The sequence below is a fragment of the Panthera pardus genome, unplaced genomic scaffold, assembly GCF_024362965.1.
Source record: "Panthera pardus isolate Hobbes unplaced genomic scaffold, ASM2436296v1 HiC_scaffold_1, whole genome shotgun sequence".
NCBI lineage: Eukaryota > Metazoa > Chordata > Mammalia > Carnivora > Felidae > Panthera > Panthera pardus.
In genome coordinates, this window is record NW_026526654.1 from 79005460 (window position 1) to 79032176 (window position 26717).

The 26717-nt window shown below is 41.0% G+C and overlaps 1 protein-coding gene across 1 annotated transcript in view; it reads right to left on the bottom strand.

The window, feature by feature from the left end:
• Window positions 1-6908: 6908 nt before the first annotated feature.
• KL (klotho) overlaps window positions 6909-26717 on the bottom strand; it is a 47673-nt gene continuing 27864 nt past the window's right edge. The window contains exons 2-5 of the mRNA XM_019447805.2: window positions 17368-17878; window positions 16356-16624; window positions 9732-10833; window positions 6909-9177 (exon numbers count right to left, since the gene is read on the bottom strand). Of these exons, the coding sequence (XP_019303350.2) occupies window positions 8840-9177; window positions 9732-10833; window positions 16356-16624; window positions 17368-17878 (2220 nt within the window). The 3' untranslated portion in view covers window positions 6909-8839. The remainder of the gene's footprint in view (window positions 9178-9731; window positions 10834-16355; window positions 16625-17367; window positions 17879-26717) is intronic.

Genomic DNA, 26717 nt, shown 5'->3' on the forward strand with positions numbered 1-26717 from the left:
AATCGACGCACAAGGCATTTCAGATATACATAAATATGACTGGAGTAGAACATTCCTGGGTAATAACTCTATTAACTTGCACATATTAAGTGTGTGCTAGTTATTTGTTGAATGGACTGATCGTCAAAGGAAAATTAATGTTCAGTGTGATATTATCATAATTTTTTATTGTATTTTAATTCTTTTAAAATGGATAATCCATGATGATACATGTAATGAACCAGTTAACTAGAAATAAACATCTTAATATGATCTTCTCTTAAATGACTGAGAAGGCAGTTCAAGATTTTGTCCAGCCCCAGGGCAATCACTATGAACACCAATTATCATCACAAATGTTGTTGACTCGAGAAGTCTGATTGGCAAAACTCCAGGTAATAAAGGTCAACTAAGCCTCGGTAACTGGAAAACAAACAAACAGTTAACTCTTTTTAAAGAACCACCTGTAATAAGTTTCTAGCCCTTTTTCATCAAGCATTTATTCATACAAGAAATATTTATTAACTAATTAATATTCATTCCAGAGAATAACAAGACAAATAAGGTACCTGCTGAGAGGCCTGAGAAAATTAAAACTTAAAAGCTTAAGTTACGGGAAACTGAAACCTAACCAAGCTTAACCAGCTTGTTCCGCTTCTGTACAATTGCTTGGCGCGCCCATGTATTCCTGATCAATCATTGTTGCCTGGCACATCCGTATATTCCTGATCAACCATTGTTACTTGGCACATCCGTGTATTCCTGATCAATCATTGTGATACCTGTACCCCCGGTTGTGGTCTGACCTAAAGGCAGGAACCAATCGAATACTGTTAAGTGTCCAACTTTAAACACCAACCAATCGCAGCTCTGTAACTGTGGAAAATTCCTGATTTCCCCATGACTTGTTTGTACCTGTCTATAAAAGGGGTGTAAAAACCTCTCTCAGGGCCTCTCGGCGTCACCGGCAACGAGGGCGCAGAGGTCCAGGTTCGAACCTGCAATAAATGACCCTTGCTGCTTAGCTTTGACTCTGGACTCTGGTGGTTCGTTTTTGGGGGTCTCTTAGACTCTGGGCATTTCACTGCCTCAGAGCACTTTATAATCCGATGGCAGAGATTAGATAAACAAATCCTGGTAGTAGATGGTAGTAGGTGCTGATCCTAATGTTCAGCCAGGTTGTGGATGACCAGGTCAGAGGACACGCAGAGGGAGATTTAGAGCACATGCCAGGTGATGGTGAGGAACAAGGACACCCTCTGTACGCACTTGAAGAGAGAAATGAACTGAATCAAAATGGCGTTTGACGTGCAGAATGGACACAAGCCAGAAAACCATTGAGGGGGTCTGGGAGAAGCCTAAGCAAACAGTTCAAAGAGGACAACTTCAGCAGTCAAATGCCAGGTGGATGCTAGAAACATCAGAGTGAAAAGAATCCATAGAATTTCATGCTAAATGTCCCCCCAGGGAGGACTGGGGGAAATGAAGGAAACAGAAAGAAGAGCTAGTTTGAAGGGAAACAAAATGAATATTCTTCTTCAGACATGTCTGGTTGAAGGCTAGAGAGATACCCAACAAGAAACATCCACGGTGAGCGCACTGCAACACTCACTGTTCGCCAAATTGTTTTCTTTTTTTGTGAGATTGTTCTTGTGTAAGTGTAACCAGAAATAAAACACTTGTCATTTGTAGTCCAAAATATTGTGAATAAAAATATAAATTCTTGTGTTAGCACAATATTCATAAAGGCTTTCAAAAATAGCCGTGCCATTCACGCAAGCATCACACAGGTAGTGCCTTCACCTCCCTCTGACAAAGTCACAGTGGTGCTGATGATGTCATCCAGACTTTTAGGATGAGGTTGGAGAATTCCAGATCCACCCGTTCACCCATGTCCGTTATATGACCAGTGATGATCCTTGGGGTTCTTTATGTATTTGTGCCTTCCTGACCAAGGCTGGAGAGACCATTGAGATGACAGAGACTGTATTTTGCAACCGCATCACAATCAGGTTGATGATAACCTCCCCCACCCCCGCCCCCAGTCTGCTTTATAAACATGGCAGCATTTCCTTTTCTTTTTTTCTCTATCTCTGTAGACGCGATGGGAGGGAAGTCACCTCTTCATCCTGACAACAAGCAAAAAGCTGAACAGACTGAAAAATCAGCAACTCTTCTTGGATCTGTCAGAGAGGAGAAGACGCACAGCAAATCGCTGCCCCCAAAACGGAGAGACAGACAAATATAGGGAGTTGTGGCCTACCCAAGCAGAGACTCATGGGTGGGAACCACCTCAAGAACCAGTGCTGGGGTAGGAATTCATGAATTGTCGAAAGCTCAGTGTGGACAACTCGAAGAATAAAAAACTCTGAGGAGACCCAGTCATGGCAGTGGGGGAGGTGCACAGTTGGTTAGATATTCTCCAGAGTTCTACCAAGTTCTTATAGTATGTTGGAGATTGTTTCTGATAAGGGGAGAGAAGAAGGAACCATTTTGGAATATGCCAGAGCACTTTGTTTATTTGTTTGTTTGATGTAAATTCTACTATCAAACTGACAACCCCGGGGGGCTCCTGGGTGGCTCAGCTGGTTAAGCGTCTGACTTCGGCTCAGGTCCTGATTTCACAGTTTGTGGGTTTGAGCCCCACTTTGGGCTCTGTGCTGACAGCTCAGAGCCTGGAGCCTGCTTTGGATTCTGTGTCTCCCTCTGTCTCTCTACCCCTTCCCCCACTTGCGCTCTGTCTCTCTCAAAAATAAATAAACATTTTTTAAAAATTAAAACAAAACTCACGACCCAGAGAACAAGAGTGTCATGCTTTATGGACAGGCGCCTGAGAGCACTCTGTTGTTAACACATCCTACCTTCATGAAAAACCAGCTAACCGGGGCCTAACCTTCTTGCGTGTTATTATCAATGCCCAGCTGACCTGGTAGAAGGGAAATATCCAACCTTAGCCCACTCTAATGTTCCATAATGGAAAAATTCTGTCATTGTTTCCAATGTTTCTTTCATGGGCTCTCCCCAGTCCTGCAGGCCCTTCCCATGCTTTCTGGCTTCCTTTGTCTCCTTCCTTCCTCTCAAGGTGAATACTGCCAGAATCTCGCAGCTCTGGTATTGTCAGTCTGATGGACGAGTAATCCCCACTGTGTTGGTTTTGGTGGGTTATTAGGTCCAGGAGAAGGCACAGATAGAATCAGGATATTTTAAAGTGGTACAGTTTGAAATAAAATCATGTTCATGTCTCATCTGTTATCTTTTACTAATGGAATATTTTTACCTGACCCGTCAATCTTTTTCAAAGTGTATCTGTTTTGCTGCTCTGTGGCTTACGCTTACCACTCCTGCCACTGTCTATTGATAATGCTACATTTTGAAGCCTTTGGGCTACTTACTGGAGATTCATAATACCCATAATTTAAAGCGGGGGGGGGGGGGAGTGATAAAACCTTCATGGCTTAAATGACACGGCCTTGAAACACTATAAAACTTGTAGTCTGATAACCTGGAACTAAATTAGCCAAAGCTTTGATTCGCATGCAGCTGGAGATCAAAACAGGTTGAAATGTCTGAAGCAATGTTTACACTTAAGGTCATCATTAGACAATAACTACTATAATAGTGAAAGGAACCCAAAATGTATAAGCTAATCAATTGAGATTTTAAACAGAAAAAAGGAAATCAGCATATTCTAGTAATTTATTGAGGAGCAATGTTTCCATTGCAAATAATTTATAAAAAAATAAATAAGCTCATTAAAAGTTAATTCGTTTTTACCATAAAATAAGCATATGGAAAGATAATAAGCAAAATTAGAAACTCTACCAAGGATTTTTGAATCACATAAAAATTTAGTTAATGGGTCTTCAATTATTCAATAACAATATACAAATTTCCGTGTTTCGTCTGTGTCATTAGATTGTTTCCAAAGAGCAGATGGCGGAACACACTGATATAGAAGCATCTTCTGCCAAATGATGTTCAGGATTCTATCAATTCAACATTCATAAAATTCACAGCCAAGAAAGTAATCTGGTATTATTAAGTAACTGTGGGGATTCATATTTTTAGTCTGGTTTCACCCATGGGCATCCTAGGACGATGTCTATTCAAAGTCACAAACGAAATAACGAAGGGACTTCAGGGTGAATTGTATTAACTGTAACAGTCCCTGGTCTTACTTAGGGTCTTACTTACTGAGCTCTGAATATCTGATTAACAAAAAATCATACGCACATTAAAAATAAGTGGAATCAATCCAGAAAAACATGTCTGGTGGAGGTGCTTTATTTATTGAATAGTTAGTATGCTCAGCACTTTGCTATTATAGACATTCCCATTTCAAAGATGAAGAAATTGAGGCTCAGTGACATTTTGGAGGCAGGTCTACTGACTCTTTTCTGTCTGCCTTTCTGCATCAATTAATAGGTAGGTTGAAATTTTTTCCTTCTCTAATCTGTTTTCTTCTCTAATCTATTTCTCAAACTGAGGCTGGAATATCAGTCACCAAGCCTTTTCTGGTACGTAGCAATTACATCACAAAATAAATTTCATTTGTAGGCGTCCTATCACAGGCAGTAGAGTATTTCCACCATTTACTCAAGGTTCCTTGTGGTTTTTCTTGACCTCTTTCTCCTTGATATCAAACAACGGGTATTTACCACAGATGTATGAAACAAAAATGTCCCAGGAAATGCACTGCCACAAACAAAACTCTAACAATACTTAATGGTTATAAAAATGGAAAAATATAACAGATCTGAGAAAAAAGCAACATATTCTTGGAAATTGTATTTCAAGATGACATAAAGGAGTTCCTGCTAGAAGAGGAGTACCCTGGTACTTATTTGCATATAAAGAACTTAACCTATAACAGTACTTGCAAATAGAATACTGATTGGCTAAGGGACAATGTGAATAAGAAAGAAAACAAGTTATAATCCTCTCACTCTGTGATTGGTCTAGGGGTGATGACTTAGGAAAGCCGTGTTACTGCCTTGTTACCTAGAAAGGCTATCAAAGGTTATCACATGGAAACTTGTGTTCCTTCCTCCGGATACACAGAACTGATGCTGTGTGGCATCTAACACATGGCAATTTCGGATTCTTGACAGTCTTTATTAAATGTGTCTCTGGACAAAGGTGATGTCAGGGAGCTAATTCTGTTAATTCCTGTATTCCGTCATTCATTCATACATTTATTCAACTAAACAACATTTACTGAACAATATTTTATAGGAGGCTCCGGGCTAAATACTAAAAATCAAAACAAAACAAGAAGACATGGCCTCTGATTTCCCTTTAGAACCAAGACTCTCTGTCAAGGTTGGTCCATGTCATCTAAATTAACATTCTCCTTCCCAGGCAGAAATTTTGAGCAGCATTGCTCAATATTAAATATTCAATGGCGATGCTACAAGACAATATAACTGCTCTATTCATTTGGAAAAAGGCAATTTGAATGAGAGAAAAAATGGAATTGTAGATTTATGTAGAAACAAGAGCAGTTGAATTCCACCACCTGAAATACTGCAAGATTCAGAACTAGTTACGGAATTCTCCCTTCCCTGAAGATGTTTAAAAATATTTGTCTTAATCAATAGTTTAGCTTAATTGTAAACTTACTTGCCAATTTATTTCCATGGACTGTAGAGCTGGAAGACTCTTGAAGAGTTTATTCTTATAGTTCGTTAAATATTTGGGGTATCTTAATTATGCTAGTAATTGACTTGGCAGAGCAAGGCTTTCTTTACAGACTTGCACTGTCCAGTGGGGCGGCCATTAGGCCACACGTGGCTATTGAGCACTTACAGTCTGGCTAATCCAAATTGAGCACGGGATGTGCCATACTTGTAAAACACACACCAGATTTCTAAGACTTAGTAAAAAAAAAACAGTATGTAAAAATCTTAATCATTTTTATATTGATTACCTATTGAAGTTAATATTTTGATGATGTTGGAAACATAATGTATACCATTAATCTTTATTTTTTCCACATTTTTAATTTTTTAATGTGACTACTAGAAAATTTAAAATATGCAGCTTGCATTATCTCTGTGTTGGACCGCATTTGGTATAAACAGTATAAAGGAAAAGCTTCCAAGGCATTAATAGATTCTAATTCTTGTCTGTGGAAGATGAAAATAAAATGAAAAGTGTCCGTATTGAATCTGAAAAACCGTCCATGCAAACCCAGGCAAAAGGAACTGGGCAGAAGTGCAAGGGGTACACCGGGGTCCAAGAAAGGAACTGCGAAGGCAGAGCAAATACAAGTGTGGCAGAAATTAGCCCAAAGGCCTCAGAAAACCACAGTACCACCTAATGCCCTTGCAGAGTTGGCCCCACAACCTAATGAGAGGTGTAGGAGTTCCAGGGGAAGAGTCTCTACCTTCAAGAAAATATGCAAAGTGGTGAAGTACCCAGCACTAGTGAGTAAAATACTAGAACTGATGCGGAAGGAGAGCGGTGGACAGGAAGTCCCGCCCCTGACCCCGCCCCCTCCTCCCTACCCCTTCCCCCTCCTCCCTACCACTTCCGCCTCCTCCCTACCCCTCCCCCCTCCCGCGGTCTGGGCGGACCTTTGCTCCTTTCCTGCTGCTGTAGGGAGCCACTGACCTCCTAAGGTCAGTGAGGACTCAATGTTAATATGCTGCTCTCACTGTGGATGGTTTTGAGATGTCATTTCTCCTTGAGGCTTTGGCATGTCTGTTTGGTCTCTTTCGGCTCTTCTTCTATTTTGCTTTCTCAGTGTCTGAAAGTCTCCGCTCAACCACAGGGATGAGCACGAGGCACCCTCCACCCCCTTCCACCTTCCACCCTGGCTGTCCACCCGTTTCTTCACTGCTCATAGCCTATGTAATTCAGTCAACTCAAAAACCTGTTTTTTAAAGAAATTCATCCAGCAGCCAGTCAAATGATTATGAAAGCAGTAAAGTTGCAGGCAGATTTATTACAATACTTCATCAAGGGACAGAATTGCTTCTGTCTACACTCAAGGGAATGAAAATTAATATGGTAGCAAGAAAACTTTTAAACAACATTATTTAACAGTAATTTACAATAAGAAACTAGTTCAACTGATAGGAATGGTTAAATAACTTGTGATAAATTTGTATAGTGGAATTACTCTACGACTATTAGAAATCATGTTTTTGAAGACTAATGACAAAGGAAACACAATAAAAATTAATAAAGATACACAACTATTTACAATATGATCTGACTCTAATTATGTAAAATAAAATACACAGGCTACGGTAATAGTGACTACCTGGGTGCGATGACAGGTAATTTTCTCTCTTTACGTAGAGTTTCTGTGTTTTTAAAATTTTTTTACAATGAACATATATTACTCTTATAATCAGAAAAATATATATACATAAGAGAAACTATTGTTCTCTAGTTTCTAATTTTAATAATAAGTCCCATTTTTAAAAGAATACCAACAAAAGCTTATCTTTCATGGAAAAAAATCATACCACCTCTAAAGATGATACATAATACAGTACAACATTTTATTATACACTATAACCCTGTGTCGGCAAGATTAGTTATGCCTGCTACGATAGTGGTTTACCTTGCCTGATACGATACTGGCTTATCTATAAAACAAACATTATGATCGTCCACAACTCCAGTGTCATAGAAAGACCCCTGTCTGAAAATCAGCAAAACTTGTTTAAGGGGCATTAAAAGATAAGACCTCATTAGCCCTTTCTAGAAATCAGTAGCATGTTTCAGTGTGAAAGTTCAAAGCAAAACTACTTCAAAGCTAGTTCCACAGAAGGTGCAGCAAAAATAGAAAATAAACCTCAGCGATCACAGAAATAAATCTTCCAGTGTTATCAGACCAAATGCGAACCTAGTAAGAATTTTTAAAAACTCGATTCAAAGAAATCAGGGCACTTTCTAAAGAACAGCAAGTGAAGTCACTCTTCATAGGATGAGTGATTATTTCGTTCTTGTTCACTCAGGAAAGGTCACATCATTCATGGAAAGGAGTGCTCTAAAATCAAAGGGTTTCTAATCAAATTAATCATACTGTTGCTCATAATATGCCCTTTTTCCTCCTTTCCTCCTCGCCACGCAGTATAATGAATTGCACGATCAGTTTATGCTTCCTGAAGAGTCCGACATCTCATGATTCATATTTATTTTTCTGCACACATTTAAAGCCCTCTATGTACAGACCCTTGACAAGGCCCCAGTGACACAAAGCCCTCAAGGACCCCAGGGCCTGAAAAGCGCCTTGAAAGTCACATAAAATAAAATTCTACAATTTGCTCTGCTAAGTACATCATTAACCAGATATGTAAATTAATATTAGCAGCATTTGATAGAAACACTGCTTTTAAAAGGAACGTTCTAGCCTAGGGCCCTCTGTCATGTCTCTAATATTCTACCATTTCTTTTTCAAGGGAAACTGGGTCCAACAGAGACCATTAGGCATATCATGGAAGTTTAGAGATGGTTATTTGGGACTTAACTTTTTATTTCCACATTTGTTTTACTTCAAGATAATTTAGGAACGGGCACTGATCTTGCTATTCCATTTCTATAAAAATGTTCCAGAATGGGTCCCACTTCCCATACATTTGTTACAGAATGTGTTGCAGAGATGATGGCCCCTAACCGTTTTTGATCATCCTCCAAGAAAGAACAAATCCAGGCACTATTCACATTATTCAGTATTTTACAATCACCTATGCTCACTTCCATACCTCTGTCATACGCCACACATTTTTTTTCTAGAAGTCAGATAAGTGAAATCCAGTCTTACGGCACTGAGAAGTGCAAATGGTGAACAGCTGATGTGTGTGCATAATCATTTCAAAGTAAATGAACAGGAAAAAGGTCAGGACTACTTGTAACTTCTTTTGCCTTTCTTAGAGTAGTAAAAAATCAGAGAAAGAGAAATAATAAAAGCAAAAAGTAGGAAAGCTATGAAAGCCAGTAAAGATTTGCGGGTATGAAAAAAGCCGCATTCGGTGCACAGGGTCAATTCTTCTGGACAAAATCTCCCCAGAGTTTCAGGACCGGAGAAGCCATTGTTGTCAATCATTTTCCGATAATGTTTCATGGACGGTTTGGGCTCAAACTGATTTGCAGCATAATGATAGAAGCCAAACTTTGGAGCTGTGCGATCATTGAATGAATAAGCAAAGTATCCACAAAGATTGACACCATCCAATATGTAGGCTAGAAAAACAAAAGGACAGAATAGTTATTAAAATTTTTTGCACGCAGCACTTCACTTTTACACAGCCTTGGTGCATCGGAGAAAATTTCAATACTATTTAATAAAACTAAATTAAGTTTGATCACAACAGGCTTCCTTCATGCGAGGACAAACACTGAGCTACAGTTAACGTAGAAGGTTTTACATAAGTAAACCTACTATGATGTACTTGGGTTAAATCTTCATGCACAATGAAGGAGGTAAGACTGCTGTGAAGCCGTCTGAAATGGGGGACAAGAAAGTCCATGCTTTTACAGGCCCCAGCAGGTGCTAGGCATCCCCCGCCCCCCCCCCCCCCCACCGCCCCCAGCCTAGGGTCTTCGACTTTTAGCTAAACTCCATTATCCTGAAGGGAAAATACTCTCTCTTGGACTTTTTCAGTGTGGCAAGGAATGGATAGCAGGCACTTTGCTTCCCAGGCGACAGTGGGTGTATTCGTTTGAGGGTGCCTATGGAGTACCACGCCCTCGCGTGACATACGCTTCGAGGGGCTGCTGTTTCCGGGGCTCCTTACCTTTCAGAGCTTCATTTACATAATTTTGCATGTAATACACCCTCAGCTTGTCTTGCGCTGCCTGCGGATCATCGTCTATGCCGTTGGATATTATATACATGGGGAGGTCTCCGTACTTCAACTTCAGCCAGTTGAGAATTTTGCGTAAGCCCCAGGGCACTACTGCCACCTGACTGGGGGAGTTGAGCCACGTGATGTCGGTCATTTCCTGCACCTCCAGGTAATCGTTGTATTTCATTGGATCTTCTTTTTCCCAGTCGACGAGGATGGTGGTGTAATGGCTTACAGCCAGAAAGTCGAAGGAACCCCGGATCAGCTTTTTTTCATCTTCAGTGAAATAAGGTAGAAGGAAATTGTTTCTCTGCGTGAGCCAGTCCCTCATCACACGCGGATAATCCCCAGAGCCGAAAATGGGCTCGGCCAGCCAGCCAATGTCAAATTCCAAAACTCTCTCTGCCACCTCTTTGTCCTTTTGGGAGAAAGGGCAGGCCGGCTCTATCCAGTCGGCCTGCAGGGCTATGGATATTTTCCCCTTCTGAGAGCCCCGAAAGTTTTCATCGTACACGCGCCAGGCCAACGCGTGAGCCTTCAGAAGATTGTGCCCCGCGCTGTAGGTCATGTTCCGTGTGTACGGCTCGCCCATCGTGATCCAGAACTTGACGTGGTGGCCGAGATCCTTGAAGCACAGCCGGGCGTACTCTGCAAAAGCCGAGGCGGTGTGGGGGTTCTCCCAGGCTCCGTGCTTGGCCAGGGGCCGCGGCAGCCCTTGGTGCGGGGCCGCGGGTCGCCAGAGCGCCACCACCGGGGTGATGTTGGCGCGCACGAGCTCGCTGACCACGCAGCGGTAGTAGTCGAGGACCGTGTGGTTCACCTGCGACTGGTTGCCCAGCGGCAGGATCAGGGCCCAGTCCAGGGAGAAGTGAAAATGGGAAACGTGCATGTCCTGGAGTAAGGCTATCTGGGGCCGGATGGCAGCAAAGTCCACGCAGTAGGACTTCCGCTTCTTGGTCACAACCCCGTCCACCTTAATTAGCCTCTTACTGTGGTGGACGTCCCACAGGTAAACGTTCGGGTCGGTAAACTGAGACAGAGTGGTGTCCACCTGCCAGCAGAGGAGTAAGCGTTAGCTTCACGAAATTCCACGCAATGCCTTCCGCGAAACTAACAAGCAAGAGGGGCAAAAATAGAGCCTCCCTACCCATTTCAACCATTCCTCCCAAGTCGTTAAGTTCCTGGAAAACAAAAACAAAAAACAACATTCCACTCTTTGATGCATATTTGTTTTACCCCTAGCTCTAACTCTTGATCATTTCAGATGACGATGTTTCTCACACACCTCTGGTCTGTGTTAAGCAAGCATGTTTGAACGATTGCATTTTAATATAAAAAAAATTACTAATATTATGAGACTCCCAAATTAAAAAAAAAAAAAATGGATGAAAAGATAAAGCCTAAAACCTGAGTTAGCATCAGAAAATGCAGAATGGTATCTAAAAAATTAAATCGTGGGGGCGCCTGGGTGGCTCAGTCCGTTAAGCGTGGGACTCCTGGTTTCGGCTCAGGTCATGATCTCACGTTTCCTGAGTTCGAGCCCCATGAGAGGCTCTGCGCTGACAGCTCAGAGCCTGCTTAGGATCCCCTGTCTCTTCCTCTCTCTCTCTCTGCCCATCCCCCCCTTTCTCTCTCTCAAAATAAACGTTAAAAAGTATATTTTAAAACATTTAAAAAATTAAACTAAATTGTACTTCTTAAAATCATGTTCCAAACTGAAGTTTGCTGTAGGTAGAGACCATGCTAAAAACCAGTGACTTGCTTTTTATTGCCTTTAGTGTCAAAGACCAGATTTAACCAATTCAATCTGATGGTAAAAGTGATAGAGAATGTGGTAATGAGGAACGATGTTGTCATTTCCACATATCGGGCTATTTTAACATAGTTTTTAAGTTTTTCTACATTATTTTTCTGTGATGATCATGACAATAATGGTTGTCAATCATCTGATCCATAAGCCTCCAAAATGGAAATAAGTATTGAGGAAGAGCAGACGCGTTGTAAAACTGAAATCATAAAATCCTCCCTCCACGTGTAAACCATGGAGGAAAATGCAAACTGAAAGTTCATCCCAAGGAACCACTTGATGGAACCAGTTTTCTCCTCAGAAACAATCCTGTTCAAACAGGCCCCTTGGTTTGACCCTCTGTATGCAAGCTGGGGTCTAACTCCGTTTAGGGACCTCTAGCAGAAGTTTTGTTGCATTTCGCGGGCCTGAGTTGCTGTTCCTCTGGAGGGGTCAGTGCTGTGTTTATAAAGGAAAAGTAATAAAAACCCAGCGTGTCAGAGGGAAATGGCTTCCTCTGGAGAACCGTCTTTTGCAGATCACCCACGCATGCGTGTCCCCTAGTAGGGTGGGAATGCTGTGAGAAGTATTTTTCCACTGTGATGCACCCGCAAATCTTGTTTCCTCAGCTTTGCAAGAGAAAATATTTGCATGCTCTTTTGAAGTGAAAGTGTTCATAGCTTGAAGGAGTTCTTTGGCTTATTTTTATAGAGCTCTGAGTTGACTAAACTTATACATTTTCTGCCACAATTTTTCCAAAACAACAGGTTTTATTCAGTCCATCTGCAAATAAATATGAGAGACTAAGGTACAATTTCTGGGGGGAGGGGGGAGGCGGGGATCTGTTTCTTGAAACTACAGGACGCTTAGAAATAAGTACTTAGGCACAATTCTATCTAACCTCTATTAATTTGTCAACTTTTCTTAATAAAAAAATGAAAAAATTAAGGGCAGCCTTTCAGAAATGGATATAAAGTATATATTTCCTTTATCATGGAAGAAACCTTCTCCTATTAGTGGCCAATGTTAAACAGGCTTTATGTCCCCAGCATGTGGCAGGTTCTGTACCTATATTGACTATGATCATTAGTGGTTGTCCAGGGACAGTGATTGTCCTTGGGTCCAGGGACAGTGACCCTGGGAGTCACTGAAATACCAGCCAGGAGGGAAAAGATAACTTTCAATGGTTTAAAAATTACTTCTCAGGACTTTAATTCAATGTACGAAAAGTAGAGAGACCAGCTTGTAAATGAAAACATAGGCACACACTCCTCAGAACTGCCCTAATTTTACTTTGTCGGTTAGGAAGTTCCCTCAGGAAGTGGCCCTGCCAAAATAATGCCAAGCTCAAGGTGAAAAGCAGGAAGAACAAAAGAGCAGTGGCAACCTTTTCCCACTAGAGAGCTTCTGGAGAAGTTTTACCCACCGGGGGTCTGAGAGTGAGTTGTTTTGTGTTGGGCTGGTTCGGTGTGGGAGAGACTGGGGAGCTCCAGTGGGTGGAGGAACAGAGACACCCCCCCCCCCCAACCACCACCACCACCACAACCCCGGAAGTGATGAGGTAAAATGGCAATGCAGCGTCAGGGGAAGGGTCCGGGGCTAATGTCTCGTTGGCATCAGATCAGATTTGAAAACAACTGCCCCCGAGGGGTAGAAAAAGCAGTTCTCTCCCCCTCTGCCCTCCTCCTCCCTGCCATACTTGTTGCATCTGCCTAGAGTTTCCCTGCTCTCTTGAGGAAATAGGTGGTCCTCTTAAAACCTTCTCACTACTTACCGGTTCCCAAGGCAAACACAGTCCTGGGGTGGGGAGCAGAGCAGGAGGGAAGGAGTTCCCTCCAATGTCCAGTCCCTCCCAAGTTCATGCTGCCTGCACAGAGGTGCTGGCGGAAAACTGAAGCGGGAACTACCTGCCCTGCTATTAGACATCAGGGCGGAGCATGAGCCCTCAGTGACCAAGGGCACAGAGCCTGGCAGGGAGCCGGGCCTGGCACAAGGTCATGAGAGAGAACAAAGACCAGGGACTAACCTGTCCAGAGCAGAAATACAGGGGAGGGAGGAAGGATGGGGAGCCCATCTCACCAGCCACTTCTGCACCTCCAGACCCTGTTTGAAGCCCACTGTGGTTCCCACTTGCAGGAGAGAAATTAGGAAAAGGAGGTAGGAGCAGAGGCTGAGGGAGGAGAGAGAAAGAGGGCGGAAAACCCCAAACCCAACAGGGCAGAGCTACACTCAGACATCCTGGCTAATACATGTCCCTCAGTCTCCTTTTAAATGTAAGAAGGGATTTAAGACTGAGACTTAAAACTAAGTTTTTTCTTAAATGTTTATTTATTTTGGGGGGGAAGGGGCATGCACAATCAGGGGAGGGGCAGAGAGAGAGAGGGAGACACAGAAACCGAAGCAGGTTCCAGACTCTGAGCTGTCAGCACAGAGACTGACACAGGGCTCGAACCCGTGAGATCATGACCTGAGCTGAAGTTGGAAACTTAACTGACTGAGCCACCCAGGTGCCTTAAAACTAAGTCTTTTAAACTGAGGTCTTCAGAAGACATAAGAATAATACAACCCAGCAAAAAATGTATGAAGGAATGTGTTATTTATTTCCTTATAAAGGACTGCCATTTGATGTTTACAAGAAAACAGCAACCCAGCTCAACTGAAAGACCCTCCCTCAGATCCAACCATTCTTCCAAATACTTGTTTTGAACTGAAGGGTAACAGAATATGCCACCCCAAAATGTGACCATAGTTCAGGGCCTGCCAGCCCAAAATATGCCCCTCTGGTATACTATTTTGAGCTGTAGGCACTCAAATAATAACATGCAGGGAAAGGCTTTCTCTGAACTCCCCTTACCTGCCTAAAGACAGATGCTCCGGAAGGAACTCTGTTCTCATCAATCCCTCCCAGGAGTTTCATCACCCAGGGAAGATCGAGTCACGTCACAGGAGACCAGAGGCCACCATAAGACCCAGACAGACTTTGTTAGAAACTCTTGTGGCTCCCATCTATCCTTCTAAGGGCCCATCCATCTTTCCTAAAAATTGCTTATTCTTCCCTAAGAGACATATATCCTACCTCTGCTTCCAGCTTTTTCTATTAAGCTGGTATTTAAGCCTGAATTCTAAGTCACCTCAAGGACTTAACTCATTTTTGTCTGAGTATCTCTCATGTATATATCAGGTACACATGTTAATATACTCCTGCTTGTGTTTCTCTTTTTAGTCTGTTTTTAATTTTCCCTATAATTAAAGAACTCAGAAGGGTAGAGGGAAAGTGATTTTCCTCTCCTACTGCACCAGTGAGTTGGCTAGAAGCATCTGACAGCATGCTAAGTGCCAAATGCCTTTGCTTGTCTATGGATACCACACTTTGTCTCTGTCTTTTATTTTAATATTTATTTATTTTGAGAGAGAGGGAGTGTGTGTGTGTGTGTGTGTGCAAGTGGTGGAAGGGCAGAGAGAGAGAGAGAGTTCCAAGCAGGCTCGTGCTGTCAGCATGGAGCCCAACACAGGCTTGAACTCACAAACTGTGAGATCATGACCTGAGTGATCACGACCTGAACCAAAATCAAGATTCGGATGCTTAACCAGCTGAGCGGCCCAGGCGCCCATGTCTCTGTCTTGATTTCTATTTTCACACTCAGACTTTTCAACAACACCCCACCAGCACCTGCTCACTTAACACCATGCCCCATGCACTCTATTATATTATTTGTACATCAATCATTTTCCCTCAGTAGACCTCTATGAGGTGTTTGTTTGTTTTTTTGTTTTTTGTTTTTGTTTTGAGACAGGCTGCAAATAAGCGAGGGCAGAGAGAGAGGGAGAGAGAGAGAATCCCATGAGGTGCAGAGAGAGAGAGAGAGAGAGAAGAGGGGCTCACCTGAAGCAGGGCTTGTGTTCACCTGAAGCGGGGCTCAAGCTTACCCTATGCGGGACTCTAAATCACAAGCTGTGAGATCATGACCTGAAGCGAAGTCAGATGCTTAACCAACTGAGCCTCCCAGGCGCCCAGCAGTAGACATCTTTGAAATCAGGGGTCAATCTTACCCATGCCAGTGTGCACTCCCCTCTACGGAGCATCCCCGGCAATGAACACAGGGCTTTGTGCATGCTAAGCACCCAATAAGTGCCTCCTAAAATAGTCCATCAAGCTCCAGAAAACAAATTCCTTTAAAATTGGGAAGTTAAAAATATACTGAGGATTAACTAAATAGTAAGTGCTCAATAAATATTGGTTGACCATTTTGAAGAACTTCCTTACCCTTTCGATAACTAGTTCTAGAAATGAAACTTCAAGCAGTGAACCATTGGAGCAAGAGTTTTCACCGCTTGAGATGCTTCTGCAACAGGGTGCAGCCAAGCCCCGGCAGGGCTCTGCCTAATGTTCCTGCCTCAGACTCAGCAGCTCCACTGAGATCTCAGAAAATTTGAAGTTGTTTGTCCTATCTTGTTTATGGAAGAACTCAACTGCTTATTTAAAAAGCATCCAAAACCACTGTATTAAAAGGGAGTATTTTTATCGTTTTACTATCTTTTCAGATATTAAATATTCATATATTTTAAATCTGTTCCTCCTTTGGGACTGATTTAAAGTGCAAGATGAAGCTAGGAAGATTTGTGGAGAGAAGGGTGCAATGTTCCAAATTGTGCCCTTAATGTTCTCATTAAGGAATCACGTCTGGCCCAAAGAATGGACAATGTGTCATGACAACCTAATAAGGAAGCACTACTTACTAGCGATAGGGCTTGGTGAGACTGCTGATTGGTTTTGTCAGCTGACTTACTTGAATGTAGTTGTCAACAATTCCCCAAGCAAAGTCACAGGGAAATGTCCCTTCTAGAGGTTGATTTTCAGGTAAAGGAGGGAAGCCATTTTTCTCTATCAGCTTTTGGTAGAACAAGGCTGAAGATTTCGGCAACAGTTTCTTATCCTGGCTTAGAAAGTCAACATAGAAGAGTCCACGCCTGATGCTGTAACCTCTGTGCCATTCGAAGCCATCCATAAGGGACCAGGCCGTGTACCCAATGACGTCCACCCCATCCAGCCTAATGGCTGCAAAGAGAAGAGAGGACAAGAACAATGTGACCCCTAGCCAGGCACTGGCCTCATGTGTCAAGAGCATTTGAGGGGTTTACTACTTACGGAAATAAGTTGCGTATAATGGTCACTGTTTGGTAAACCAATGACCTTTCTTACTAATAAAAGGCTGTCACACTTGGGTAATTCTACAAACAAATGTCTTCACCAACATGCTTATCTCCAGTATGTTTTTACTTGGAATATTTTTATTTCCAGTAGGTGTTCTTTGGGCCTGAGATGATGGTCTTGCTCCATTTTCTATCCTAGCATTGTGCTTGCCACAATAAGTGAACACAATCTTTAAAAGAATAAACTACTTAATATTTCCTTCAGAAAGGGTTGATATTCTTTTTTCTTTAAAAATTGTTTTATTCAGTGCAAATAATAAGAACCCAAAAACATGTACAGAGATCTAGATGTCCTGGGATTCACTTAATCCTTAATATAATCTAAAATTCTAGAGTACTAACTCTGAAAGTCAAGTGTTTTCACACATTATAACCCAGTTTCTCATTTTCAAAATGAGTTTAAAAATGAATTTAAGTTCCTCAAGTCCCCAAGTGAGAAAGGTGTTACATAAGTGCATTTCTACTATTGCCAAAATGAATTTCTTCATTACAATTAAAATCTATAAATTCACATAGTTTATTACAGATCATCTGAAAGATTTTCCTGTTGCTTTCGGCAAGAAATTAGAATTTTATCCCCAATCCTACCTTTTAAGGTTTCCATTACAAATTTTTTGAGGTAATACATATATTTGGCGTCGTCTCTCTTGGTGGTCCCTGAGACAAACCAGCCATTTTCCACAATAAATATTTGAGGGTGGTTATATTCAAGGTCAATCCAAGAAAGGAGTTGCCTCAGGCTGGGAGATTCTAACTGGCGGAACTTCATGTGGGGGTCCAATAGTTGAAAACTCAAGGTTGGTCCAAAAGAAAGAGCAAAAAAGTCAGCTGTTCCCTTAATGAACTTTTTCTCAGCTTCAGTAAAATCAGGCAGAAGACGTGAAAGATTATTCTTCATGCTCTCAGGATAGTCACCATCAATAAATATGGGTTTGGCAAACCAGCCTAGTACAAAGTCAAGAGACTTTTGACATTCTTTGATGCTGTGGTCGGTCATTCTTCGAGGATTGATCCAGTGGGAGCTTAGGGCAATGGAGACCTGGCCTCCCTGAGTTGGACGGAAAGAAGTATTGTAGAGATGCCAGATTTTGGCATGAGCCTATAAAAGAAAAGCCATGGTGAATTTCTCTCTGATTGCGAGAAGAAATATGTAATACATTTCTGAATCCTCAACTCTATTGGTGTCTGTTTCACATCAAGCCTAACTTAATGAATCACCCCACAATGTAAAAGTCACCTGGAAACAATAAATTATTTCAGGGGTAGGTCAGCCCACAGTGAGCTGCTACCACGACTGGAATTATTTCTATTGTTTTTCAGTAGCCAGTGGAAAATGTGAATTTCTTGTCTTGAAGTCATTATTCATACTTTGAGAAGTTAATGAAATAAGAATTTGTTATAATGTCTTACTACTTAATTGACTTTGGATTATGTAATTTTTAATTAATAGGCTTCGTGAAAAGAACCAATCCTGCATTATGATCACACCAGGAATTTCTAAATAGGATTATATATTTTTTATCCTAAGAGACTGGGAGTTTTCGAGGTGACTCAAGTTGTTGGAGTCAGTTTGATATTTTGTATTCATCTCTCACAGCTAAAATTCTAACACGTGTCCCTTTATTCTTAATTTTTATTCTTCCCTAAGAAGAATCAGCACAATAAAGTAAAGGGCCAACTCCAATATCTAGCCTCGGCCCACCCTCTGGAACTCTGGGACAGTGTTGGTTCGCACAGGACCCAGAAGTGCGAGGGTACGAGCCAAGAGCAAGAATCACCCAAACTTGGCTTTGAGGAGATCAGCTGTCCATAGTTAGTCAGCACTCAGCTGGGAGTTTCCTACAGCAATGAAATGGGCTTTGCTTAAGATTAACTTTATACTCCCATAAAATCTTACTGACTTCTGATATCTCATTTTCGCTTGTTTTCTTTGTATTTATGAAGACCAGTGAGGATTACAGGGTTTTTCCTCCCTTATTTGAATTTTCTCTTCACTTTGAATTCCTTGATTTACTCTCCATATTTTTCTACAAACACAAGGGCTGTTTATTGGCCTTTTACTCCCCTAATATATCCTCCTTGAAAACCTCATTCCAGTTCTCTGTTTGACTCATATTCTCCAAAATGATCATGCCAATTTCATCCCGCTCCCTGGGCCTGAAGAAGTTCTTTCACTCAGTATGCCAAATATGCTCTTCATTTTCCCTAAATACTCTTCTCGTGGTTCATTTCAGTGCAGGTGTCCAAGAATGATCTTATCACTGTTCTTATGAGTTCAGCCAAATATTTCAGTGGAATAAAATAGTTTATGTCTAACTTTCATTTTTAGTTTCTTAGTAAATGTCTACTATGTTTCATTCCACTGAATATATTTTTTCATGACCTGAAGCATCTACCCATATGCTAAGAAGGAAAGGGAGAATAAAAGATTGATCAGAAGAATAGTAGCATTCACCCATGTGGTTCAAGGGGGGGGGGCTCAGTCATGCTACGCTGCTGGTCTTGTGGTGTCCCCCACCTTTATCTTCCTCCCCTCCACCACCCGATATCTCTCTTCCCCATTGTCAAGACATCTCGTCATGTCGCTTAACAGTTAAATAGAAAAGAAAAGGAACATCTCAGGCTAGTCCTCAGAATGTCAGATCAGGGCACTTTCCTAACTTGGCCCAACTGAAGCCCACAGGCACTCGTGTTCTAAGTCTAACAGACACACCTCGACAGACCAGCTGCTGTGATAGAAATAAGAGGCCAGGCAAGAGTGAGAGCAACCCAAGAATTTCCTAATCTGGGTCAGTTTTGCAGGTAGCAGAAGTAGGAGTCCTACCATAGAATAGCCTACACTAATGGACCACTCCTCTAACCTTGGATACTTTGACAAGGTGCAGAGGAAGTCTGGCTAGGAAACCAATGCCCTGGGCCACACAGAAATGTACACGTGGTCTCTAATGTCAGATAAACTTCCTGCCCTGTCACATTTTCGGGTGCCTTTAACCACACTACCTAACCTGGCAGGTGAGACTAACTTCCTTGTGTCTTTCACAGAGATGTTATGACAATTAAATAATTTACATAAAACACCTAACACAGAGTCTGCATTCAATAAGGTCTCCATGAATGCTTACTCCTTCTCTCCTTAAAGGATGAACAGAAAAAAAAAAAAAAAAAAAAAAGGAAAGCATAGCAGGTCCAGGGAATATCACCTGCTAAGGAATTCAGCCCAAGAGCACCCAAGTGAGGTACTGATACCACCTGGGGTTTGGATTAGAAGAGACTTAGGGCTTAGGTTGGGATCCCATCTCCCCCATCCATTACCAGTGTGAGCCTCAGGTACTTCTCAGTATCAATGGGGACAGCATCTATTCTCCTGCAAGGACACGATGGGGATCATGTGATATGATGCAAGTAAAAATGTCTACTAAGTAGTTTATTATTTTAGAGAAGTATATATTTGCAGCATTGGGAAGTTGATGGTTAATTTTATGTGTCAATTTGACTGGCCTTAGGGCCCCCCAGATAGCTGGTAAAATGCTTGTCAAGGGTTTAGCTAAACTATGCCATGGTAATGCTGCTTCAGCAGCCATTTTGTTTGGCCATGCAGCCTTGAGGGACCTTGACCTGACATCAGCCCCTCCTGCAAGTGCATGCCCTAGACAGCAGCCTGCAGGGTCACAATCAAATTTAAGGTCCTGACATGACCTCCCTAACCGCCCTTGTGATCCAGAATCTCCCCTTGCTCCCAGCCCCTGTATGCCTTATGGGCCCTTTAGATAGACCACCATGGAGCTTACTAAAATCCTCTTTCTGGTTTGAATTGACCAATCTGGCCCTTGCCTAAGAACCCTAATCAAGCCATGTATTTGGGTTCTGCCTCTCTCTTTGTCTGTACTCTGCCTTGACCTCCCCATGTGGCCCCTTAAGGCCGAGTACTTCCTCCAGGACCTGTGAGTAACAGACTTCTCTATTTCAAGTTCTCTTGTGCTCTGTTGTTGAACTGGGGCTCACCATACAGCACTATGCTCCACTTAACAAATGTTAATTTAACAAAACCATAACAACATTATTTCTGGGTGTGTCTATGAGGATATTTCTGGAAGAGATTAGCATTTGAATCGGAAGGCTGAGTAAAGGAGACCACCCTCACCAATGTGGACTGGCATCAACCCATGCATTGAGGGGCTGAAGAGAACCAAAAAGGGAAGGAAGGGTGAACTATTCTTCTGGAGATTGCAAACAAATATAGAAAGCATCTTGGATGTCACTTGTCTTAACCACTCACCCTACTCCCCAAACCCTTACTTGATCTGTTATTTGACTGCTCTCCACCACAGCCCAACTTGGTGGTCATCCCACTCATGGAGGCCCCCCACCCTCACCCCAACCCAACCTGCCACACTGGGCTGCATGTCCCTTCTCTGGGTGCTCTCTGAGTCTCAGGCATACCTCTCTTGCATCTACTGCAGGTAATGATGCCTTCCTCCCCAGACTGAGCTCCCTGGCTTCCCTCATCCCCTTCCATTGCCTGTTAAACTGAACTGAACCTTGCTTCATTCACCTTCATTCCATTTTCTGATGGTAGATTTGAGTAGTCGACTACTATAAGGCAAGGTGTGGGATGGTCACTAAAGGTGTGGCAACAACTAAGGACAATTAAGAGGGACACATGGTTATGTTTGGTTTTGCGTTGCTTTCTAATTATTCCAGGTACGTTAATCTTACAAACTTGTTATTTTAAGATTGACATTTAATAAAGCTATTGACATAGACTCAGGGAAGTAATTAAGGGTGTATGTAAGAATGTTTATCTATGAACTATTTCCAATAGCGAAATATTGAAATAATTGAAATGTCCAATATTCAAATACATTCACACCCATACGTGCATTTTTTAACACATTATGGTATGACTAAAGATATACTACTATTCAGACATTATAAACAATACGGAAGAACGTCCATTTACATGTTAAAACTGTTTCTAAAATACTAACTGAACAGAAAAGCAGGCTACAAACTAGTAAGTAGAGTTTAACAGAATTTTTTATTAAAGGAAAACACATACAAATCTGAAATGATTTATAAGTTGTTAAAAGAGCTTTTGTAGCAGGATTGTGAGTGGTATAATTCTCTTCAATTTGCTTATCTATATTTTTTCATTTCCTACCATACACATGTATTGCTTTAGAGTTTTGTGGGGTTTTTTTACTTAAAATTTAAAAATGAAAAATAGCTCATAGGAGCTGGATGGCTGGCCCTGCTGAACTGTCCGTGATAGTAATTTGAAAGCCGTGATCTAAATAACCCCTGCCTAATTTTTCTTTTTTGTGCCTTATGGTCTCTGCCTCAAGTCCTGAATCCCGGGTGCATGGAACTCTCCACAAAGGTCTGAAATCGCTAGGCTCTCATGCCTTCATGGGTGCATCTCTCTCAAGTTTTCCTATCCCCAGTCCCTCCAGTTCCACCCCGCTTCAAAACTCAGCTCAGACATCACCCTTCTGGGAAGTCTTCCCTGACATCTTCCCTCTCTCTGCCCTGAAGTGTCCACTCCATGTGTCTCCACAGCTGCCCTCTATTAAAAGACCTTCACCATATTGGGTTGCATTCATTCAAGTGTCTAGATTGTAGGTGTTTCCAAGTCTTTGACTAGGTCTTTTATGTGTCTATTCCCAGATTCTAGCAAAGTGTCTGGGGCAGAATAACAAACAAATATGGAGGAATGAAGTCTGGCAGTGAAAAACAGACCAAAGAGTGTCGACACAAGCAAACATTTTTCTGAGCCAGAACAGGAAAACTCTCATCATATACCCTGGTTGTATTTTATTTCTGAGACCTTGAAAGACAGAAAACTTTCAGGTGCACACCATCACAAAAATAAATTAGAATGGATTTGGCATAGTAGGCTCTTAAGAATAATACTGCATAGTCCCAAGATGTGCTAATGATCTAAAGTGGGGCATATGACACGGTGTATAATGTCCTCTCCACTTCCTTCCTAGCCTCATTGTTGATTTTTTAATCTACGTTCTGAAAAATCTAAGAAAAAAAATTAATCTTATATTTCTTTCTGCCAATCAGCTAGTATCACCACATTTTAGAAGTCAACTGAAATATTCTGAATTCCATAAACACATATAAACATTTTCTCTCTGGTTAAATGACTCCTTGTCATTTACCTATTTGTACCCTTCACAGAGCTCAATGAAAACTTTCACACAAACTGGGTATTTAAAAATAGTGAGGGACGGGAAACATGGGAGATGAACCCCACGTCCACTCCAGCATTCTACCGTGGTTCGGTTTCCAGACTTGGAACACACAGCAGCACCACTGAGCTGAGAAGGCAGAGCTCAGTGATACGGGCTGCTGAAGATCCACATGTCGAAGAGAAGGGCACAGAGGGAGGGCCCAGATTTCTGCATGAGGATTTTCCGGCAGTCCTTGGCTATGAAGAAGACGAGATTCTGCAGGGCTTCACAAAGAGCAGACGCCACAGGTCTGAGAGCTGAATACAAAAGGCTGTACCTAGAGAGCCACAATAGAGAAACATGGCTGAATACTTCAGACATTCAACCGAAATCCATAAAGGTCATACGTGAGGAATAAGGACAAAACTAAGACACACCAGCTCTAACAAAGACTACATCCAAGCCTAGTGGGTTCAAGAGAATCCTTGGTAAAGTAATTGCCTGGCAGAGCAAAATACCACACCCTTTAAAGGAAGTGGCATAAGCCAGACTTCCTATCATGTGTTATTTATATTGTCCAGGCTTAATAAAAAAAATTACTAGACATTGAAAAAGCAAGAAATAAAAATCTTAATTAAAAAAAAATCAAAAGGACAGAAACCAAAGCCAAGATGACCCAAAAGAATTTTAAGATAGCTATTACAAGTATGTTCGAAGATTTCAAGAAAAAGATAGATATAGAAAGTGAATGATGTGGAATAACCGCATATAACAGAGAAACGGAAACTCAAAGAAAGCATGACATTCTAGAACTGAAAAGTAAAATATATAAAGTGAAAATTTTATCAAAGAGGATTAATAATATTAATTCTACATAGACTATATAATTAGGGTGAATAATCTCTATTTTAAAATTTTTTCATGTTTCTTTATTTTTGAGAGAGAGAGAGAGAGACAGAGCGTGAGCAGAGAGAGAAGGAGACACAGAATCCGAAGCAGGCTCCAGGCTCTGAGTTGTCAGCACAAAGCCCAAAGCAGGGCTCGAACTCATGAACTGTGAGATCATGACCTGAGCCAAAGTCAGATGCTTAACCGACTAAGCCACCCAGGTGCCCCAGGATGAATAATCTTTAAAGAAACCACAAAAATATATTAAATGTTTACCTTAAAAGCCAGTAGGATAACAAAAATGAAATACTAAAAAATATTTGATTCACCTAGAAGAATGCTTAAAGAAAGATACAAACAAAAACCAATGAAATAAATAGAAAGCAAACAGCACAATGGTAAACACAAACCCAATCGTATCAATAATTACTCAAATGAAAATAGACTAAATGCTCCAAGTAAAAGACAGTGTCTGCTGCTGACAGCACAGAGCCTGCTTAGGATTTTCTCTCTCTTTCTCTCTCCCTCCCCCTCTCTCTGCCCCTCCCCACTCAAGCTCATGTGCATGTGCCCTCTCTCTTTCTCTCTCTCAAAATAAATAAATAAACGTAAAAAAAAAAACTCTAACCCCAGGTAATTTCACTAGTGAGTTCTATCAAAGACTTAAGGAAAAAATATACCAATTCCACAAAAATTCATTTAGAAAATAGAAGAGAGGTTGTTCTCAATTCAACTTGTGAAGTTAGTATAACAGTGATGTAAAAATCTGCCAAAAAATTTAAGAAACGAAAATTAGAAACCAAACATCCCTGGAATAGATATGCAAAAAGTAACTGAAGGTCAAACACAACAATATTTTTTTAAATGTACCAAAAGAGGGGTGCCTGGGTGGCTCAGTTAGTTGAACACCCAATGTTGGCTCAGGTCATGATCTCACAGCTCATGAGTTCAAGCCGCATGTGGGACTCTGTGCTGACAGCACAGCCTGATTCAGATTCTGTGTCTCCCTCTCTCTGCCCCTCCCCTGCTCATACTCTGTCTCTCTGTCCCTCTCTCAAATAAATAAACATTAAACATTAATAAACATTAAAAAAAAGGTTTTTTTTAATGTACCAAAAGAGAAATGGCATGGCATTACTAATATGAGACAAAATATAGTTTAAGTCAAAAATTGTTATAAGAGACTTGGGGCGCCTGGGTTGCTCAGTTGGTTAAGCGTCTGACTTCAGCTCAGGTCATGATCTTGCAGTTTGTGGGTTCGAGCCCCACATCAGGCTCTGTGCTGACAGCTCAGAGCCTGGAGGCTGCTCCGGATTCTGTCTCCCTTTCTCTCTGCCCCTCCCCTGCTCACACACCCTCTCTCTCTCAAAAATAAATAAGCATTAAAAAAAATTAAAATAAATAAATAAATAAATAAATAAATTGTTACAAGAGACAAAGAAGAACATTACATATGGGTAAGAGGGTCAATCCTTCAAGAATATATAACAGTTACAAACATTTGCACACGAAGAAGAAAAGAAAATTAATGAAACAAAAATTGATAGAATTGAAGAGAGAAATATATCATTTGGTAATAACTGTTGCAGACTTCAATACTCCACTTTCAATAATGGACAGAAACTCTAGACAGAAGGTTAACAAGTAAACAGAGGTCTTGGACATTACTAGAAGTCAATCCGAGCTAAGAGACACACAGAACACCCCACCCAACGAGAACAGATACACATTTTTCTCAAGTGCACATGAGACATTCCCAAGAATTGACCATATGTGAGGACTCAAAGCAATCCTTAATAAATTTTAAAAGATTGAGATCATACAAAGTATCTTCTCTGACCACAGTGAAGTGAAACAAGAAATCAATAACATTCATAAATATGTGGAAATTAAAGAACACACTCCTAAAAATCAACAGGTCAAAGAAGAAATCACAAGGAACATTAGGAAACACTTATGAATAAAAACAAAAGCTGAATAAAAACAAAACCACAATGCACCAAGACTTAGAAGACGCAGCAAAAGCAGTACTCAGAGATAATTTTATACCTGTAAATACTATATTAAAAAAGAAAGACCTCAAAGCAAGAACTTAACCTTCCACCTTAAGGAAAAAGAAAAAGAAGAGCAAACTAAACCCACAGCTGGCAGAATAAAAGGAATAATGAAGATTAGAGTAGATAGAAACAAGATAGAGAAGAGTGTCTAGACAATTATCTGATAAATTATCTAGACTAAGAAAAACAGAGAGAAGACTCAAATTACTAAAATCAGAAACAAAAGTGGGGACGCTATTACTGATCATTTCTGTATATCTATTTCCATAATAAAAGGATTATAAGGAAAGATGGTAAAAATTGTATGCCAACAAATGAGATAACCTAGATGAAATGAACAAATTCCTAGAAATACACAAAGTACTAAAAATGGCTCAAGAAGATGTAGAAAAAGGAGAAGGATATCACTTTCTTTAAATTTTATTTTATTTTTTTAGTTCTGCCTTTCGGTGTATGATTTCCTTATTGTTTAGGCTCAGATCTCTGGTACAAGGTTGGATGGGGGAGACACCATGTTTACTCACTGGAAGATTCAACACTGAAACTTATCCATCCTCCCCAAACTGATCTCTAGATTCTGCACAATCCCATACAAAATTCCAATACATTTTTTTTGTAGACATTAATGAGTTGTTTCTAAAATGTATGTGATTATTCAGAGGACATAGATAAATTAAAATAAATTGCAAGAGGAAGAACAAAGTTGAAACATTCACAGGACCTGATTTCAAGACTTACTATAAAGCTATAATATTCAATATGGTGTGATATTGGCATAAGAATAGACAAATAGATCAAAGGAGAAGAATAA